Source organism: Takifugu flavidus, chromosome 1 (assembly GCF_003711565.1).
Source record: "Takifugu flavidus isolate HTHZ2018 chromosome 1, ASM371156v2, whole genome shotgun sequence".
Taxonomy (NCBI): domain Eukaryota; kingdom Metazoa; phylum Chordata; class Actinopteri; order Tetraodontiformes; family Tetraodontidae; genus Takifugu; species Takifugu flavidus.
This window is the reverse complement of record NC_079520.1, coordinates 19,881,963-19,903,718: the sequence shown is the minus strand read 5'-3', so window position 1 is coordinate 19,903,718 and position 21,756 is coordinate 19,881,963. Positions and strand designations below refer to the sequence as shown.

Here is a 21,756-nt window from a genome sequence, read left to right as displayed (position 1 = left end):
TGCAACTCTGCAGCCTTAACATTTTCTCTTCCACTGGCATTATATGAACAGGTTTTAACTGCACAAACAATAGAAATTTCAAAAAAAATATTATACATTGAATTAGCGTGTGTTTAAGTGTTTTCCCATAACCTTTATACCTCCTACAAATAGTAAACACACATGAACTTAGCAGAGATGGGTACACAGTAATGTAGGCAAATGTAAAAATGACTGAATGTACATTTCCCTGAACAGAAAAGGGTGCAAACCCTCATAAATACATGCAACAAAGTACAATGAGAGCTTTCAAGGAGCTTCTCTACCTGTGTATCTGCAGCTGTATGTAACTAAATCCCGTATTCTTCCAGGAAATGTACACGTCCAAAATTCAAGTTAAAACCACTGGGTGGGCTTAGAATTGGGTTTTCTTTTAACAGGCCAGTGAACTCTCCGCTAGACATTTATGCATTTCAACCACAATAGTTATAATGAATATTTGCTATTAAATGATTTTATCAACATAACACTTTACACTTGTTCCAATACGTAGCCCAAGATATTGTACATCATGGAACAACACTTTTGTCTCTAAATGAACAGTTGCCTAAAACTGTATGTATCATCATAAAAAGAAACTGGTGCGATTTAATGTGATCTTCTTTCATTCTGTACCAAGCCAAGTCTTTATTTGTTGCTTTTCGGCAGCAATAGAGACAGCAATAAAACCAGGTCCATATTATCTGTTTGTGTAACTGTTAGATACAATCAACACTAACCATAACCCTAACTCTGCAGTTAGATGGATAGAACAAAGACATTTTGTAAATGGATTTTAAGTTTCTATCTAAATTAACAATATTACGGTATACGGACAAACACTGGAGCAGAGAACTAGATCGTAAGAGAATTATGAGAGAAACCAAAAGCAGGTCTGTCTAAATTATTTTTATTTCAGGCAAGGTCTACTTCTTCTCCAGCACTGGGTATGTGCACATAAGGAGAGGAGGCAAAACAGAGATAATTATACACATAAGACACCTTGGGCGGAAACAGCCAAAGTTTTAGTTCACATATTTTCTGGATATGTCCCTGAAGGTCCATGGCAACCAAAGCTTGAAAGCACTCCATTCTGTCCCAAAAGGAGTGGCCCTACTTCAAGTCTTACTTTTTGTGTGTGTCAAAATCACAATTTTTCCTGGAATAAGAGCAATGCTCACTTAGTGGTCTCAATCTAATTACCGGTAATGCTTTTTCTGTCCTTTCAATGGTAATCATCCTAATTCAGGATATTCACCTCACAAAGGGTTGGGGTTTCTTCTCAATTTGCTGCCCTGTCCTTTAGAAAAGTTTTTAGTATTGATGAGTGTAAAATAATATTTGTACCAAACACCCAACATTTAATTTCACAAAGACAGGATGTCACATCATCGGGCGTGACAAATCATGCAGTATATTATAGAGTACCCCTGATGCCATATTGTTGCCTCGTGGTGTGTTTAATGAAGAGCAACCGCAAACCAAATTTACTTTTTGGTTTTTGTTTAATTTATTAATTTCATTAATTAGTTTTGAGGTTCAATAACACCTTGGATGGCCAAAGACCCCAAGAGTGTAGAGTTCAGCAAAAGTTTAATTAAAATGAAATATGGCTACATGTAACAATGACAGTTTTTGAGATTGCTGCAAGTTCAGATCTGTCTATCTGTCTTTTTTTTTTTTGCAACTATGTGGTGAAAAATAATGGAGCATTTGTGTTGCAATCACATTATATTCATTAGGCAGGGACACCAGGGCACAGTGAACAAGCACAAGGCTAATTTCCATTTTATCCCATCATGCAGTCAAATCAGTGATAAATTAATTCTTGTCACAAAAATAGCTGAACTCTGAGGTGAAAATATAAGACAAAACACAATTTTAGTTTCAGAACAAGAATGGGACAAAGATGAAGCCTGTTTGACTGCAGGCGCAAGAGAAAATGTAATGAGGTCGCATCTGCTCAGAGCTCCCACTGTGACCCTGACAAAAAACAGCCATTTCTTTCTCTTATGCCTTTGTAGGTATGTCTTCCAGAGAGCTTTGATGTGCAGGAAATAACCTTTAAAATGTTAACCACTTCTGATATAATTACATACGAAGACATATTGAAAAAGGAGAGAGTATAACTTGTAAGCTCCCACCCCTTCTGGGGACCTGCTTCAGAAAGCAGGTTTAACAAGTCAACTGATCTCTAGGATGTCCAACTCTGGGTTTTCTGAGTTTTCAGTTTCAGAACAAGGGGTAGGAGTCCATTCCAATTCTGTGTCAAGGTTACACTGAGTTAAGCTTTTGCATGAGGATATAAAAAGCCTCATCAATGGAACACTGATATGATTCTCTGTGGCAACAGGTGAAATAAAACCTCAATCCTCCTACTTCTAGCAAGTCTGAAGTGTTAATCACCACATATGAAGAAAGTAGGTATATTTTTACACGTGTGCGCATGTACACACAGACACACACACACACATTAAAAAAGCAATACTAAAGCAGTAGCAAAAGAGCGAGAGCTTGTGTGACAGAAAATTGCTGATTGAGTTAGTGAGTATTAATTGGAGAAAAAAAAGAATTGCCCCATTATGGGACACTAAAATATGCTTTAAAAATACCCATTGGGTGATTTTTATTCTAATTAAACAGAGCAAATTGCAGACTGTCGCTGCTGACTCCACTTGCATGTAATGAGCTTCTTATTGACCAATGAGAAAGCATTATGTTGCTGCATCGCTTTTGCCATGAGAATGTAGATCTCTTGACAAAAAGAAAGCACTGTCAGCGTTGCTAAGATACACCTGTAATGTTATAAGTCCGGTGGCCAAAAAGAAAAAGTGATTGATGTGTCCAGAATAGAAGAGGTAAAAAAAAATGGGAAAATAAACCGGAATGGGATGAGATAATTCATAAAAAGTCAACTGCATGTCTGCTAACAAACTGTCTCTATTAATCCAAAGGAATCACTGAGGTCAGTCAGCCTGGGTCAGGAGACAACCACAGAGGAATGAGGGGCCTTTAGAGGAGTCAGGGAGGCTGGTCAATGTTTGCTGTCTACCAGGTATCTCCACAGCTGATATAGCATGTATTAAAAATCATACTGATTTTATTAGTCAAATCTGGTTGCTAAAATAGATTAGCAGTGACAGGGGAAGTCATCTGAAAGCATAGTTAGGCTTTCATCACTGCTCCTGTTTATTCAAACTATATATATATATATAATATATATATATATATATATATATATATATATATATATATATAACTATATATAACTATATATATATATATATAACTATATATAACTTAAATTAATAGAGTACCAGGTTCTCTGCCCTGCTCCATGAATGCCTTGTTCCAGTAGCCAATTTGACATCAGGCGGCCCTGGTTCCCTGACCCCTGACGCAGACCTTGTTGACCCAGGCGACGTCCGATCCTATCAGTTAACGTTCCGCTCATACCGATATATGTAGGCATATATGCGTAATACCCTGGCCACTGGAAGAGATACAAGCCCCTGACATCAAGACAAGGAAGCTCCTCACCATGCACGGAGGGTTTCACCCTAAGTCCAGTGTCCTGAGGCTGTGCACAAAGCCAAAGGAAGGGGGCCGAGAACTAGTAAGTGTCCGAACTACTGTCCAGGAGGAAACAACATGCCTCCAAGAGTACATCAAGAAGATGGCCCCCACTGACTGAGTGAATGCCTCAGGCAACAAAAGCCCACCAAGGAGGAGGAACCTGAGGGGCTATCATGGAAGGACAAGCCCATGAATGAATGCACCACTGACAAATTGAGGAAGTGGCTGAATCAACAAAACATACCAGTGGCTGACAAAGGCCGGACTGAAAGACAGCACAGAGGCACTAATCATGGCTGCACAAGAACAGGCCCTGAGCACCAGAGCAATAGAGGCCAGGGTCTACCATACCAGACAAGACCCCAGGTGTAGACTGTGTGGAGATGCCCCTAAGACAGTCGAGCACATTACAGCAGGGTGCAAGATGTTAGCAGGCAAGGCATACATGGAGCGGCATAACCAGGTGGCTGGCATAGTATACAGGAACATCTGCACTAAGTATGGACTGGAGGTCCGAGGGTCCAGGTGGGAGACACCCCCGAAAGTGGTGGAGAACAAGCAGGCCAAGATCCTGTGGGACTTCCAGATCCAGACTGACAAGATGGTGGTGGCCAACCAGCCTGACATACTGGTGGTGGATAAACACCATAAGACAGTGGTGGTGATAGATGTAGCAATCCCGAGTGATAGCAACATCAGGAAGAAGGAACACAAGAAGCTGGAGAAGTACCAAGGGCTGAAGGAGGAGATAGAGAGAATGTGGGGCATGAAGGCAACAGTGGTCCCAGTGGTGATCGGGACACTAGGGGCAGTAACACCCAACCTGAGTAGATGGCTCCAACAGATACCAGGAACCACATCAGAGATCTCTCTTCAGAAGAGTGCAGTCCTAGGAACAGCCAAGATTCTGCGCAGAACCCTCAGACTCCCAGGCCTCTGGTAGAGGACCTGAGTCTGAAGGAAGGAGGCACCGCCCAGGAGGGCGAGGAAGAGATTTTATATATATATATATAAATATAAAAAATCAGGGTTGACTAACTCACCGAACCTAGGCCCCTGGTCTAAAGCTTTCTAAACACCAATGCCTGTTGCTTGCAAGATAACAACATTAAAAAAAACTGAATGCAATGAAGACACTATTCATTCAAGAGTGTAATTCTCAAAATTAACAGCGCTTTGACCAATCAATGATTTTATTCCGACAGTTTCTTTATCTGGTGTTTGTTTTGTTTTTTTAAATTGCACTGTTGTTGTTCTCTCCTTGGCTGACTTCCTGTCTTTGGTTGGCTAGATAATCTGTATATGCACACACTGTAAGCAATCTGCACAAGGGTTTACTTGCAAAGGAGAGCCACATTTTCATACAATCACAGTTCGCTTGTTTCTATGTGCCAGGGTTTAGAGGCACTTTCACACCTGTGAAAACAATGTGAACAACCTGAAGAAAAACTCTGATCTTTAGTTTATCTTTCAGTGTCTTCAGATGGGGAGAATAGAGGGACTGAAGCAATTAAAATATTTGAAAACTGCCTTGCATAATGCTCAAGGTTTGAGGATCAGAAAACCATGTAACCATGACAAAAAACAATCCAGTTAGGTGATTCTAGTAGGCCAAAATTTCACCAGAGACAGTAAATAGTGAAGATGTCATGTGTTTGCTGTCCTATCATTATTAACAACCATCAGGCCAAAGCCTCTTTTTGTATATTGTGATATACTGTATTTCACTGGGCAATGCTCCCAGACTGCCAGTGCTGCCTTTGTCCCTGATTAGTATTTGTCGTTATGGTGATGCTACCAGCTCAAGGTTGGGGAGCTAATGTAAGAATATATTTCAGTCAAGTAAGAGCAAGCAGGATTGTGGCAAACAACACATCGCAGTCATGACAGTACCTGAAGAGTAAAAGAAAAAAAAAGAGATTGCTCAATTTGAATCCCTAAATTTCAGACAACTTCCTCTCTATGCTGAACTCTCTGAAATTTATTCATCATTGGGATAATGTTGCTTTGGAATAATAATAATGTTGCTTCCTCAAACATTTGAAGCAGCAGCAGCTTTAATTCAGGATGTTTTTCTCCTAGACTTTAATGGCCAAATCAACATAAAAGCACTAAATTGATCATAAATATGACTCTTTTTTTTATAAGGGTAATAATTGACTGTGGTTGCTAACAAGGACATAAAACACAGCATCTTTGAATGTGCAAGCAGGCCATTTTCCTTCTCTTCCTTAAACATTACAATGGTTATCGCACCTAACTTTAGTTCAGTTAGTTGTCATCAGGCATTGTGACATATCTTGTAAGACCAGAGGGGTTTTAACCTTTAACCCATTAACGATACCTTTTGTGTTTTCAATGCCACAGATAAATTATGAATTACATGAATTTCAATATTTTCTCCATTTGCCTAAAAAGTCCAATACATTCTTCTGCTGAAATCTAAACTGCAAAAATAGAAACATTTCAAAAGTATACATCAATATTCTATATATTATTCTTTTCTCCAACCATGTTATGTGTTGACGACATTTAATAGCATTAACCATTTTTAATTGGTTAAAAAAAGGTTTTAATGCAACTTGTTTTATTGGTCAACTGAAGATTTTACGTGTGGAAGGATTATGGAGAATGGATTCAATAAAGTTCACAACAGCTGTAGCCTATAAATGTTTTAAGAGGAATAAAGTTGTTTTCTATCTAAAATGTGATCAAATGTGATAAAATGTGATCAAATTATTATCGGCAATTGTATCAGAATTATCCTCCAGAGGCAGGTAATTATCGGTTGTTGGTATAAGCTCAAAAATTCATAATTTTGCATCCTTAAACTATTTATTTACCAAATGGAACAAAAAAGTGAACACTTTAAAATATACCTGTTCAGTGGCTGTGGCTCGTGGAGTGACTTTAACTCCTTACTTGCTCCCAAATACTGGCCCATCTGCAATGCACTTTCCCAAAGCAAATGTCTAAGACATTTTAAGTATTTCAATATAACTGATATGATGACACAATTGAGAAAGAAGCATATATCTAGAACTGTTTCTACTTCCCATGTGTTTTGTGCTTTAATGCTGCTCGATTTGACTATCAATCTTTTGACTCATTCCATCCCATTTTATCTGTTCCAGTTCACCCCAGCTCTCCGTCTCTGTCCTGCCTGCCTTTCCCTTAAATCATTCCGCACTCACTTGCAGTGTTTGATGAAGAGATGGTAACGATAGTACCAGCAGCTGTCCAAACATTGATTTCCCCACCCTGCCCTAACCCCTGATGTGTGTGTGCATGGAGACCCCCTGTGTCCACTCATGATTTCATGTAAGCTATTATTGCAAAATGACGTCTTCACGTCTGTCGCCATGGTATCAGATAAAGAAAAGGCCGTAGTGAAAGAAAGAAAACAAGAGGCAGAGCCTGATGGGAAGGAGATAAAAGAATAAAGTAGATGAAAACAGAGAAGAAAAATGCAGCAGGTGCTTGCTAAGTGATGAGAGTGAAAGATGAGGGAAATCAAAGCTAATATTTTGTTTACACTGCATCCTACCAAGGATAAAAATAATGCATGAAGCCACTCCTGATCCTGTGTAAAGGAGTGACAAGTACCTATACAGAAGGCATTATGCAAGAGGCATTAAAACTACACACATCACAATTTCATAAAAACGTGCAAACATTAGTCACACAATTGGACATAGGGCAATTTCAAAGCCCGGTCTGTGTCTATAAAAACAGGTTGCCATTTAAAAACCAATTTTAAACTTGACCAAATGCAGTACATGACAGTTGGAGCTTAATTCAGTTGTGTCTGTACTACTGGTATGCATTTTTGGTGCATTATGTTGAAAATTTTCTTATTTTGTTTTAACATTTACAGTCTCCAGAAAAGTGAAGATAAAGAGGTACCTATTGTGTCACTTAATATAGAAGCACCAAATAGATCTTGAAACTCTCAATGCTATTATGTGATCATCATGTCTTGAAGATTATCTATAAAGCTTAAAACCAGGGAATGTCATGATAACTGCATATAACTTTATCCACTTTATACTGTAATTGGCCTCCGATGAGAGGCAGAACGTTGCCTCTGCTTCAAAGTTCTGAGAGGGTGTACAGACTGAACTGGTGCATGAATGACATCAGGTCAAGAAGGGGACCACACATTTAATTATTTCCAATATAACATTTCCTTCAAGACTGCCCCTAATGGTTGGAATTAAGCTGATCAGGGTGTTTCTGTCATAAAAAAGCACTATAATGCTTTGTGTCTGTGTTGGTTTGTAACAGACCACTTCTCATGGTCTACTTCACCCAATCGTGATGGCTTCCCTGCCCGTACATTTTGTATAGAATATTCTTTTAGGTGCAATTTCTTTCATTTGAAAACATGAACACCATCTGCGATGCTTGACAATACATGTCAATATTCACTATTACTCGACATATAAATCTGAAATGGTTTTACAAATAAAAATGTAATGAGAAAATCAATGTTTGATGTACAAAAGCTTGCTTATTTGGGTAGGATGCATCATCCTCCACTTTCATGAGTCTTTGTTTGTGCGTCATCTTGAGACTGGTTGACCATAATGTGTCAGCCGCTCCTGCATATGTAATTTGCTGCAATCCTGGTGTGACTTCAGAGGCTTCAGGCAGCTCTCTGCATCAACACACCCTTGTTCTATTATGCTTGTGTCGGAGCCTCAGAGACCATCAAAAACTGCTAAAGACGGTGAGTGCTATGAGGTTGATGTTGTACTTAAGTGATTTATCAAATGATTTAACATTGGCAACCTTTTATGAACTTAATTTAAACACTAATTAAAGTAAATATCCTATTAGTCAGTTGGAATAAACTAATCGGAAATGTAATCATAAAGGCTATAATAAAGCACATACCTTTTGATGCTGAGTCTAAACCAAATCTAACTCCAAACCTCCCTGAGGATGCAATCCAGCAAATTTTGACCAACCTTTGTATGATAAAATGCTCCACCATCAGAATATAAAAATATTTTAACACCATGGGCTTTGCCACATTCTAAAGGAATCCTTCTGTGAAAGCTCCACTTCATAACACTGTATGTGTATATTAATGAGAGGGAAGTAGTGCAAGAGGCAATCATTTTGCCTTCAATATGCATGATGCGATGATTTCTAAAAAGGCCAATAATTGAAAAAAGGTCAGCTCACATTTGTTCCATATCACCTCAGTGCATTAAAAGGGTTGCTGTCAAAACATGTGAACATGTTTTTATCCTCTTTTTAATATGCATGGCTTGGTTATGTTCAGCTCTGCATCTGCTGAAGGTTTTGTTTTTCAAGTTGAAAAGTATTCAAGAGTTTTACATACATTTATCATGTAGATAGTAAATCATCACATCATCCTTCAGTATAAGACAATAGAGTGGACCACATGTGACTTCTGTTCTGCTAAGAAAAGCATAAATGCTCAACAATTTCTTATGGAATAAAGAAATGGCCCAGCTTTAAATCATTACAGTACTGTTAGTCTGAATGTTTATATCATGTGTGAATAGAATTAATTAAATGTGTTAGGCACCATATCAATATGATGTCATGCCTTAACTTGCCATCTAAATTGACTCTAAAATGTCCATAAGTATGGTGCAAAAATTTGACAAACCTGTGTTCCAGGCTCAGTTTTTTTTTAGTACTAATAATGTATTTAAAAATACTGGTTACATATTAATCTATTACTATTGTGATACAGGGAGATATGTTTACTTCTATTCTTATTGCTCAGCTAGTTTTCTTTTTTGGAGGGGGGGGGTGCAGATATCAATGTTCCAACAACATTTACAACCCAGAGACACTAATCTACAACATAGATAAAATATACTACAAGTGAGAGTTTCTTACCAATAGAGGCATTGCAAGGTCTGCAAAGTAAACAAAAGCTGCCCCGAGTGAGAATCCCACAGCCACAGGAAGGAATGCAAATGAACCGTACTTCCCAGAATCCTCTGCCATGTCGATTGCAGGAGCCAATAATGACCAGTAAGAAGCAGCCAACATTACCTGTGAAACAAATGAAAAAAGATTGATTAATTTAATTCTTTAAGACATAAAACCATCAAGCTATGTTAGCAAAAAATAGAGAAAAAAAAACAGGAACAAAAAAAAATAAAAAATCCTATTGGATAATTAAAGCATCCTTGTGTTTAATTTTCCACTGAAAGGCTGAGATATGAAGAAATGTATGTGCCAAATTGGAAGAACCATTCAAAAAGAAACACTAATACCAGCAGAGGTATTTCATTCAAAAACATGTTAGACAATTATGTTAAGCTCAACCCTGTGACATACCGGTAATATTCTTAATGGTTGAATTTTTCCTTAAAAATTTCCTCCTTGGGCTTTTCATTCTCTCAAAAATTTACATATTGAAATAAAAGTTTTCACAAATGTGGCTCCAACTTTTTGTTCAACATTGTATGGTTTATTCTACTAGGAATCAGGGAAAGCTGGGTGTATTTTTTGATTCCATTTGTGACTTCTTCTGACCCGGTATCCACAAAGAGGATCTACAGTCAGCCTTCTAAATTTAAAATGATATGTTGTTGTCAAGACTCGAGGTAGGATTGGCAAAAACAGCCTTTTGCAATCCAGGTTTGAAAATGTGGCCATAATGTACTTTTAAGTGTACTTTTTCAGGAGTTTCAGGAGTCAAACACTGGGTCCATTGTGAGTCTGTATGTTATCCATTGAAGCACCATTACCAAAGCTGTTCTGTTCTCTTTTCCAGTCAGTTATTTGCCTCCAGTGCACAAAATGTTTGAAATCACCAATGTCTACAAAAAGCCAACCAGGAAAAAAAAAATAATCGAAAAATGTGTGTGCGTGCGTGTGTGAAAATACAATCAACCTTATCTTTCCAACACAGAGAAATCATGCTCCTTGAAGCTGATCAGTGCCTTGTGACTGCAGTACTTGTTATGAAAATATAGAGATTCAATTAATGAGCCTTTCACATTATAGAGCCACTGTCTGCTTTGGCGCTCTATCAGGAAGGAGAGCAATGTCATGATGCCATAATGCCATAATGATGGTGGAAGACAAGGAGCTGCTTTTCACTCAAGAAGTATCACCTCAGTTCTGAAATCTCCAAATAAGATGGAATGCAACGACCCTCACTTTATTGCTTTAGAGGGTCACGCATAAGATGTGATTGAGGTCGTTTTTATCTGTTCCTTGCCAATCAACTCAATATCGTGTCTACCACTAATATCAAGATGCTTCCATTCATCTATTCTCAATTTATCATTCTTTCTGCCATGCCATCCATTTTGTTGTTCCTGTGATATTCAAGGTTAAAGCTGTCCATACGTATTTGCCCTCTACTGGTTCCTGTTTCTTTTTCAGACCATTACCTCCTAAACTGTCTCTGATTTCAGCTTGTCTTTTTTTTTCTGTTGCCCATCCCAGTGGAAACAAACTGAGAAACAAGCATGGATGAGTCTCCAGTCCACCACAGGGTGCACACTATTCACATCTAAAAGCAATTTAGATTCCTCCATTAACCTAATGTACATGTTTTTCGATTGTGAGAGAAAAACAACAAAACTCATGGTAGTATGGCGTTATTTTTCAAACTACATAGAAAGTCCGAAACAGATGGATGCCTGAGGTATGTAGGAACAAACATTTAGGTCAATTGAGAGTCACTTTATAAAGACAGCTGTACCATAGTTAAAATGACCACCGTCATGTGACTCAACATTTGTTTTCACCTGTTAAAAACAATTAATGTCAATTTAGCAATTTAAAATACTGTTGTTAGTGATGATTTTGCATTCTACACTGTTTAAAAGTGGCATGAGACAACCCTCAAAAGATTTGCTGTTCTGCCAAAAGATTTAATTCGCAAACACCAAGACATCGTTTGTTTCTCAGGTGGCATACCAACTATTTTGCCCTAATGTACAGCTGATGTGTATAGTAATAATAAAATTTCTCACAAACCAATTGAAAACTAACTGAAAACAACAATCATAATAAAATGTAGACATGCACCTACAGATTAAGAATAGAGATAATAATTACAAAAGCTAAAATTAATCCTGACAGCAGTATTCAGAACTGTCCTAATGTAAACCATTAATGAGATGCACAATGTTAGATTAGACTTGATTAAGGTTTTCCCAATACATTTGGTGCAATATTGATCTGATATTGTGAGTGATCGGCACCCTATAAAGCCTATGAAACTACAATGAGAGCATCATGTTCAGGGTGTGATTTTTAGAGGGATCTCTTTCTTTCTTTCTTGCAATGTGTTATGAGATGAGGGGTGCTTTCCTCACTCTGCCTGTCCAAGCAAAAGACTTCTGCCGTTTGTCACTGCCTGCCAGACCGAACTGTGCTGAAAAATGATGCAGCTGTTAATGTCTCACGTTGTTTTCTGCGACTTTGTAAATAACTGGTCGCAACTGATTGCAGAACTTGTTCCAACTTGTTCATGAAAAATTTCATGGTGTGGGCAAGGTAACAGCTTCAGTTCCTGACAATGTGCAAGAGGCTCGATAGAAGTGCACATCACGTTCAGGGGAGATGTTCCCTCTGTATTTTTAATTTTCTGTGTGTTTGCAGATAGTCATGAGCATTAGTTGGGATAATATGCATAAGCAGTACAAATTCTCTTTAACTTTTACAATATGGTACATGCTGTGGAAGAAATCTCATTAAAGCCGAAACTGAACAACACAATCATGGCGGTAGGGACATAATTGTTAAGAAATGAAATTTACAAACAAGAAAGAAGTCGATTTTTCAGGCATGTCTACCTCTAATGGCAATGTTTCCGGACAAGGAGAGTCAGAAGTTCACTACCATAGGCACACATACTCAGTCATGAAAATCGCATCTGTTCCCAGTTCACAGATTCACTAGAGGGAAAAAAGGGTTTTGACCCAAACACCAAACAGTATAATATTTCACATGCAGCTATCAAGAAGACAAGCTGTCAGTAAAATCTCTAGGGGATGTCCTCGGATCAATGAACTCTGATGACCTCTCATTCTTTTCCCTCTGAATCGTTATTAGCAATTCACCAAAGTAATTACTTCCTAAGCCTTTCAGCAACTATAGCTGGAAAAATAGCAATTTTGAGGGTGTGCAGGCTAGTAACTTAGCTTAGTCAGAGGCCGACACAGAAAAGCTTAAATAAGTTGTTGGCAGTATTACAAATATTGTATTTCGACCCTTTACATTCTTACTTCAATCACATTTACAGCTATATGTATGTATGTGGTGTGTGAATGTCTCTGTAAATAATGTACCATGCTCTCGAGAAATAAAATCCACTGGCTTTTTTATTTTCAAAAGACAATAGAGATATTTGAGATTTCTTTTTTCAGTCGGAATTCTGTGAAATATGACACCTCAAGCAATATCCCACGTGGTCTAATTAAAGTGGTCTGTATTGTGAAGTCTCTCTCTTTCAGAATACATTACAAGTATTTGTGCACTCCACTGCTTTGTGACAGCAAAAGAATTATTACAATAATGTTCAAATCACAGTGTCATCCATGCGGCTTGAAACCTGAGCCAGAGAATGACACAGTTTATTGGAAGATTTGAATGAAAAACTGACTTTTGATGCTAAAAATGCCCAGAATTTTACTGGCAGTGAGTCAGTAAAGAAAAACTATTTTCTAAATGCTGTGTAGATTTTAAATCAGTGTGTGCATTACAAATACAACAAAATCCCATCTTAAAAATGTTGACCAACACAGTAGTCATGAGGAATTGTTGGTGTAATTGTAATTCTACCACCTCCACACCAGACATGTGACTTTTGAGAAAATAATTCACCAGCATACTTGAACAAAAATCAATGGTATATCACCATGAGTTCCAGGATTGCTAATTCACAAGCATACTAATCCTGGGAATACAGCAAAAGTGCTCAGCCTTCTTTAAAGCAATCTTTTGTCACTCCTATTTAAGAAAAGAGTTCCCATTATTGCTCTTTCAGCAGTAATGTTGCTACAACAACCTGCTCTATCACTTTGTTCAGCTCAAATGGACCAACGCAGAACCACATGTACACAGTTGATAAGACTGCACATTAAAATCTGGTACTTTTTATGTACGATAATTATAGGAAAGAGAAGTCTAGAAATCATACTCGGACCCATTTTCAAATTGGAAAAAATTTAAAAATCTGAAAAGTTAACGTGCATAATGTAACCAAACTCCATGCAGCTATGTTCTGTTATGATTCCTCTCAAATTCATCAGACACAGAAAACACCTGCAAATCAATATTGATAAATGGCCCATCAAGCAATGGGGTGTCATAATTCAATTACAAAAGAACAAGAGAAAACATTCAGAATTGCAGATGTATAATTACTTTTGAGACTGGCACTAGATTTAACACAGTGTCAACTCTTCAGCTCTTCCATGTCTACTGATCATCTTGAGAGGTTTCTATATCTTTTTGCTGCAGTGAAGGTTCAGAAGAGCAGTGGCCCCCATCATTCCAAAATAAAATAAGACGGATACAATCAAGATTCTTCTCAGAAGTGGCCATCTGACCAAACTGAGCAAGCTGGGGAGAAAGGGTCTTGGTAAGGGATGTGATCAAGAACCCTACAAACACTCTGGCAGTGCTTCGGGGAGCCAGTGGGCTGACCTTCACAAGGTCAACCCTCACTGCAACACTCCATCAATCGGAGATTCATTACAGACTGTCTATAAAAAAGCTTCTACTCTTTAAAATGGCTTTCATCCCACCTGGACATTGTAAAAAATAAAGCATCTAAAAGCCCCTTAGAGCAACAAGACTGTCTGGCCTGATGAGACCAAGATTGGACTTTCTGGCCTTAATTCCAAGCATCATGTTTGGAAGAAACCAGGAACTGATCATAACCTGCCCAGCACCGTCCCTACAGTAAAGCTGGGGTGAAAGGATGTGGGTTGAGGGAAAGAAGAATTGAGGGGAAAGCTGAATGTTGCAAATAAAGAAAACCTGAGCAAGAATACTTAAGAGGGATCACCTTCTGACAAGAGTAAACTGAAAAATACAGCAAACACAACTCAGATGACAGGCAACTCTGTGAATACAAGTGGATTGCAATGCAATATTTAAATTTTTAATAAGAAAGTCTGAAAACATTCTCACTTCACTGCATACTTACACGGGCAATTATTATTCCCTTACAAAAACTCTTAATAAAGACACTACCCGATTTCCCAAATTTCAAAGGACATTGTCAACAGGCTTTTGTAAAATAAGTCTAAGTTTTATAAGATATGAAAACTGTTACTGCTCCCATCAGAAACATAAAACAGCTTCTTACACAATGAGTAATAAATAACCAGATACATCTTTAAAATGTGACATGGTAAATTGCAGGAGGAAAGGAATGTGCAGAGAAAAACACCAAAGAAATTATCATGTTTAGCGCTGAAATCACTGGTGTGAAGACATGTTTTTGGGTACATGTGTCAATCTGTGCTAAATAGCATCTAAATGACAAATATGCACATGCTGCTGATTTGTCCAGATACACATGGATGAGATTCTGCACGACATAATCATGGTTATTGCTGCAGAGACAAACAGTATCCGTATAGATGAAGCTTCTGCCTTAACTTCATTGTGATTCCATCATTCTTCCTTTTTTAAAGGGACTTTTTCCAAGTTGCATTATGTTACATTAAATTACAGCGTGATATATTAACATTTCAGCAAGGGTAGATGTGCAGCCACCATATTTCAGATGATCATCCAGATCATCATTTACTTTTAGCTTCCTAGAATAGAGATGTTGTGTGAGATTAGCGCATTATACTCTTAGGTTAAAAGAATTCCATAGCCACAGAAATTAACTTACCGGTACTAAAATAAATTCTAAAGAAGACAGTCTCTGTCTCTCTCATATGCTGGAACTGAAGATGCAATTAGTAATCAAAAATGTATCCTCACAGCTTCAGATACATGAACAACTACATAGGAAAAATTGTAAATGTGCTTGTTCTGTGACTCTGAATGAGTAATCAAGAGTGTAAGAATTGTCTGGTCTGTTACAGTTCAAAGGATATCAGAGAGAAAAGGATAGTCCCTTTCACAAAGAAAGCATTGACAAAGTCTTTACCTTCATTGACATATCAATCTGGTTTCATGACTCTAAATGGAAATCCAATTCTTCTACTTCTACTTTCTGCTGGTCCCCTCAGGGGTTGCCACAGCTAATCAACTAAATAAGGAATCTCACTGGGGTAAAAAAAAAAAAGCACTCGGTGAGTGCACACCACCAAGGGGGTCGTGTCACCATATACATGTATTCTGGTATACACATAAATTTAGACAGCAGTAATGCAAGGTTACAAACAATACTATGAAGCTTTATCAGGATCCTCAACCATTAACATTTCCTAAAAATGTTCAAATAAAATCTATTCTAGAAAAAAAGAATAATGCTGGCTTTCACAGAACCTCCTTGGTGAAGGTAATCGTCACTTTGTATCCAGCCTTCGACTGTATATGCAAGTGGTAGGTATGGTGGATGCAGACTGCAATCACTGTTTACCTTTGGAAAAAAGCAAGAACTGAAAAATGTAATGCAAATTATATTTAAAAATTGAGAGGAAAAGTTGTAAAAAAAATCATAAATCATTTGTGTGGAGGGAAAACATACTTGTGTAATGCTGTACAAGTAAGTAGAATGCATTTTTATTTAAAACAAGGCCATACTTAGCATAAATAGATCTCTTTATTGCTCCTTTGCTACTCAACTCCAAAAGAAACACATCCATCACTGATTTAGAAGTTATTAGAAAATATGTATTCCAAAACTGGGGCAGAGGCAGCACAGACTGTTGGGGACTGGGCTAAGAAAGCGGAAGGTTCTGGGTTCAAGTTCGGTGTGGACAAAACCTTGGAGGTGTTTTGCAGTAGGGGGAGGCCCGGACACCTTCAGAGCATGGCCTATGTCCCCTTGAGCAAGGTACTGACCCCCAAATGTTCGCACAGAGCCCTGCAATGAGCTGGCAACTTATTTGGGGGTGTACCCCGCCTTCGCCCAAATGCAGCATGACCCCAGAAGGGATATAGTGGTCAAGAAAGGAAATATTCTGAGTGAAGCTGGAGTCTGTTTACACACAGACCAAAAGGGAAACAACCATGGGCATCAAAAAATAAATAAATAAATAAATAAACAAATCAACCATCACACCATCCACTATCTTGATGTAAAAAAAAGTGTTCAACAAGTGTTCAATTAAAAAAAAAAGTATTTGTCTCCTTGGGGCAATTAAAAAAGACACAGCATCAAAATAGCATTGTCTGTTGTATTCAGTGAAATTGTTACAGAATCCCAGGGCCTCAACAGGCAACAGTGGCAAGGAAAATCTCCCCTTTAACAAGAAGAAACTTTGAGCAGGACCAGGCTCATATGGGGGGTACCCACCTGCTGGTGGCCAGCTGGGCAGAGAGGGAGGAGGAATAGGGTGGGAGGGGCACGTAGAGGAGAGAATAGGCATAGATCATGCAAGTACTGTACATTAATTTCATTCAGCTGTCAGTATAAGAGTTGAGTGGGTCAGCCATATTGTTCTAAAATAAAGAAAGTAGTAGAAACTGATGCAAAACTGTAGTACATTTTTGAAAACAGTATATCTAATTTTTTATGAATTAAAATGGTATCAAGAGGTAGGGCAAAATATATAAAACTCACCCCAGCTGCAAATCCTAAACTTCCATCCAGAATACACTTCTGAAAAGTTGAAAATAAAATGAGTTAGAGCATTGCAGCAGCCAAAACACAGCATGTCTTAGCACACTAATTTACAAACTTCCCTGTAATGTTTCTAACATGTATCATTTATATTGTCATCAGCTGAATGGCAAGATAAGTTTGAAGGATAGACTCATAAATATCTATAGAGTCAAATAGCATTTTCAAACTGCTTTTTTATGTTTAAGGCACAGAGATGTTTGGAGTTAAGTTAGAAACAGTCCAAAATGCCTGCAAATTCTCAAAAAACCCTCACAAACACCGATCAAAGCTGTGTGCCAAAAGTTAAGCAGCACAGCAAAAACACACCAGAATGAGATTGTAAATCTTGGCCACATGAGTAAGCTATGGGTAAGTAAAGAGCTTTGTGGAGAACCAAGGCATCTACAGGAATCCATCTAAAAGCTTTACTTCAGCATACAGGGCCAAAGCCCGTGCAAAAGCCTAGAACTTCTGCAACTCACATTCTACATCATTCGGGTCACTTTATTCGATTACCGTATTTTCACAACCATAAGGCGCGCCGTATTATAGGGCGCACCTTCAATTAACAGCCTATTTTAGAAATATTTTAATACACAGGGCGCACCGTGTTATAAGGCGCATAGCATAGAAACTGCGTAGTGCCTGTGGTTTCATGACGCGTTCACTAGATCGAGCTGCGCTAAAAGGAATGTCAATAAAACAGCCAGATAAATCAGTCAAACTTTATTAATAGAATACAAACCGTCTTTCTCACAACTCTATTCACTCCCAAAACGAATAAACAGCTGTTTTATTATTTTTCCCGAGTGACGTAGTGTTTTCGCGTAACACAGTTCGTTTAATAACAGCGAGTTATAACAGGCAGTGCAACATTTTTATCACGTAGTACCGTTGCGGTAAATCAAACGTTAGTGCAAACACAATATACGGTAACTCGAACTCTCGAAGTAGTGCAGAGCAATAGCAATAGCAATATAACAATAGCAATATAACAACGTTGTTCAAACGGTAATTTCCATATTCACAGTATGACCAGCCTTGTTAAGTTGTAAACACACAAAAGAAACACGTAAAGATCACTTTATCACTTCATTCCTCATCCAGGAATCCCTCGAATTCTTCTTCTTCGGTGTCCGAATTGAACAGTTGTGCGAATACGGCGTCCAACATGGCCGGCTCCGTCTCGTCAAAGTCGTCATCAGGGTCGGTGTCGCTGGTGTTGTCTGGCATTTCAGTGACAATCCCTGCCTTCCTGAAAGCTCGGACCACGGTCGATGCCCAGGCATTTACGATCCACTGGCCGATAGTGACGTATGATGCTCGGCGCCGTCTCCCCGTCTTGGTGAACGTGTGTTCGCCGTTCGTCATCCACCGCTCCCACGCAGTTCGCAGTCTAGTTTTGAATGCCCCGATGACACCAATATCTATGAACTGCGATCTTTAGTTCTTTCCACAGATTTTCACATTTCACTCCAAGTAGTTAATTTGCTGTAATATTCCATGATATTTATCTTCTTTCTCTGAAATCAAATGAGAGTCTTCATGGCTTTGTGTTTGGGATTATTGTCAGATAATCCTTACTTCAATTATATAAAGTAGGTGTATTTACATTACAACATCACTGTGGTGCAACATTACTTACTGTCTTCTTTGAAAAAAAATTGTACTTGCTAATTCTTAAGTTCTCCACAAGTGGTCCCTGGTTCTTGGACAAGTTATTTTCTTTCCACTGTCAGAGATTTTACGAGAACATCTAGTTGGGCCACAACATATTTTTGGTGTAACATTTTAGTAATGAGACAACTTTTTAAAGGCCATCAGTTGGGACTGAACCAGCTTGTTAGGAGTCATCCCGAGTGTTTACCCTCTCCTCCTCCCCTTTTGTTTATTGTCTGTGTTTCCCTTGTCAGTTTACTTCCAGGCTGGGCAGGGCTGCTTCCAGCTTCTCTCTTGTCTACACACCTGGACTCATCCAACTAGTCACCCACACCTGCTTTCTGCTTTAAAAGCCTGGTCCACTTTCCAATCATCGCCATTTTGTTGTTTAACCCTCGTGGTACAGCCTGGCTCCTGAAACTCTGAATGCAAGTTTGTTTCATGATTCCAGTTGTGAACTGATTGTCAGTCTCTCCCACAAATCGCTTTTCGGACGCCTGTTCATGCCACCCAGCCTGCTCCATTTTGACCATGTTTGTCCGCCTCCAGCACCACTTGGTTTTGTCCTGAACCAATTTTCAGTAAAGTCTTAATTCCAACCACAACCATTTATGTGTGTCTGCATTTGGGGGTCCTGATTTGTGTCTTTTGTGCCTAACACAGCTGTCATTGATCATAATTTGCAATGACAAGGGGCAAAATTGCATTCTTCTAAAGATTTATAGACCCTTTCAAAAGATGTGGATGCATTTAGCACCTTTTAACACATACCTTTCTTCATGTTTGCAAAAGTTTTCTTATGCGACTTCACCTTACTACATATAAATTTGCATTGGTTATTGTTGACATTTATTGTGAAAATTTCATCACAATAAGTACATTTACCAAGAAAAATACCAATGTATTCAATACTTGAGAATTGGGTATAAGTGCATACAAACTAAAATACTTTTTCTTCAGTTTCAAAAGTCTGACTTTAATTTTAAATTAATCAGACTTTTGAAGAAAAAATATTTTAAAGAGAGTTTAACTAATATCTAGGGGAGAAATTACAAGTATTTTTGTAATGAGTAAAGATTTTGGTGTACTTTTGTAGCACTGGGTCACATTTTTGGGAGGACCCTACAGAAGGTTTACATTTTTTTGACTAATTTGAATTTCCCAATTTGGACTACAATATATAAAATCTATATATTATGCTACCTTATCTTACAGCAACATAACACAAACAACTATGTTAATTATTAAGTTTTGAGGTGCTATTATAGAACAGACAGCGGAGCATGGTTCTAAGTTTTGACTTCCAGATATCCAGTCTTTACACTTTGTTTATCACACTGCCCAATACAAATATATTGCAACACACAGGGAGAAACATTTCTTGATGGTTTTACATGTCGATGTAGTAAACTTTTCTTTACCTGGTGACTGGAGAAGACAAAAACCAGGGCTGCTCCAGCAGCAGTTAGACCCCAGGTGAACAGAGTCCCTATTAGGGCCTGGATTATAGGGCTGTACCCTTCCAGCATGGTGCCAGACCTAACCAAGCAGACACACAAATTGATCTCAGAAAGAAATGCCCAAAAGAAGATTCTCTCTAGAAATGTAACAGCTGGCAATTCTTATGTGCTTTGGGGGTGGTAGATGCTCTTGTGTGTCTTTAGGGTGTCATCTTGGCTATCAAGTTTGAAACGGTTTGCTTAAGAGTTATGCATCCTGGACTGGTTCCTCTGTCCTAGTATCATTGGGCTGTCCCATTCAACATCTCAGTAATAAGTAAATACAATCTAAACCATTTGTAAAAAATAATCAGAAATATGTTGCTTAAAATTAATATGGATACACACACGCACGCACACACACACACACACACACGCACGCACACACACACACATACATACATACACAGTATATATAATCCTAGATGTATATTTGCAAATATTACATTGATACACAGTCTGACGGTTTTGTCCTTACAATAACTCCCATGTATCGATTGCAACCGGTTATACGAAGAGATATGTCTTGAAAACATCAAATCAGCTATCTCTAAAAATATTCCTTGCGTTGTATTATAAACCCGTCAATGTATTCGTCACACAAACTTTAACTGTAACGGTATGAAAAAATCATTGGTTAATTCCGGGAGGTTGCTTATTTTCGTTTTTATGCATGGTCAATAAGATAATTGCTCGTGTTTACTCACTTCTTTCCAGTGGCCCCACGGTCTTCAGTATTTACTTCCTACTTCCCTGTACACGTGTTAATGACAGAAGTAGCCCCGCCTCTGCTCGCAAGCAATTGGTCAATCTGTGCGCCCGCGGTAACAGTAGTCGCAGAGACGCTTTCGCGGGACGTGGGACATTAATCAATAATCAGCGATACGTTGGTCATCTCAGTAAAATACTAAACGTTATTCAAATTTCATTTCCTCACGCGTGGTCACAGACTATCAGACTACTATTAAATGAGGATTAAAAAACCGGAACGGTAATATTTTAATGATTATAAATAACCGCACGTTATTCAAACTATGACTTAAACGTATTTCTAAATGCGCAACACTCAAATGCAACACTGTTCCCACACGTATAGTATTTTGGCAGTCTAAAAAGATTCATAATAAAATCAAAATGGAGATTTTGATTTTCAAACTTGACAGCCAAGATGACACCCTAAAGACACACAAGAGCATCTACCACCCCAAAGCACATAAGAATTGCCAGCTAATTTTACTGCATACTTATTATAAC

General features: G+C 38.3%; 1 protein-coding gene across 3 annotated transcripts in view; it reads right to left on the bottom strand.

Moving 5' to 3' along the window:
• The window catches only part of LOC130539060 (zinc transporter ZIP11-like), a 79,785-nt gene extending 58,506 nt beyond the window's left edge, over nucleotides 1-21,279 (bottom strand). For 2 of the 3 annotated variants that reach the window (XM_057057149.1, XM_057057158.1), the window contains exons 1-4: nucleotides 21,210-21,279; nucleotides 20,425-20,542; nucleotides 17,303-17,341; nucleotides 9,478-9,636 (exon numbers count right to left, since the gene is read on the bottom strand). In XM_057057149.1, coding sequence (XP_056913129.1) covers nucleotides 9,478-9,636; nucleotides 17,303-17,341; nucleotides 20,425-20,532 — 306 coding nt within the window. In that variant the 5' untranslated portion in view covers nucleotides 20,533-20,542; nucleotides 21,210-21,279. Of the gene's footprint in view, nucleotides 1-9,477; nucleotides 9,637-17,302; nucleotides 17,342-20,424; nucleotides 20,543-20,980; nucleotides 20,998-21,209 lie in introns of those variants that run through there. The other variant, XM_057057167.1, reaches the window with a different exon arrangement.
• Nucleotides 21,280-21,756: the final 477 nt, after the last annotated feature.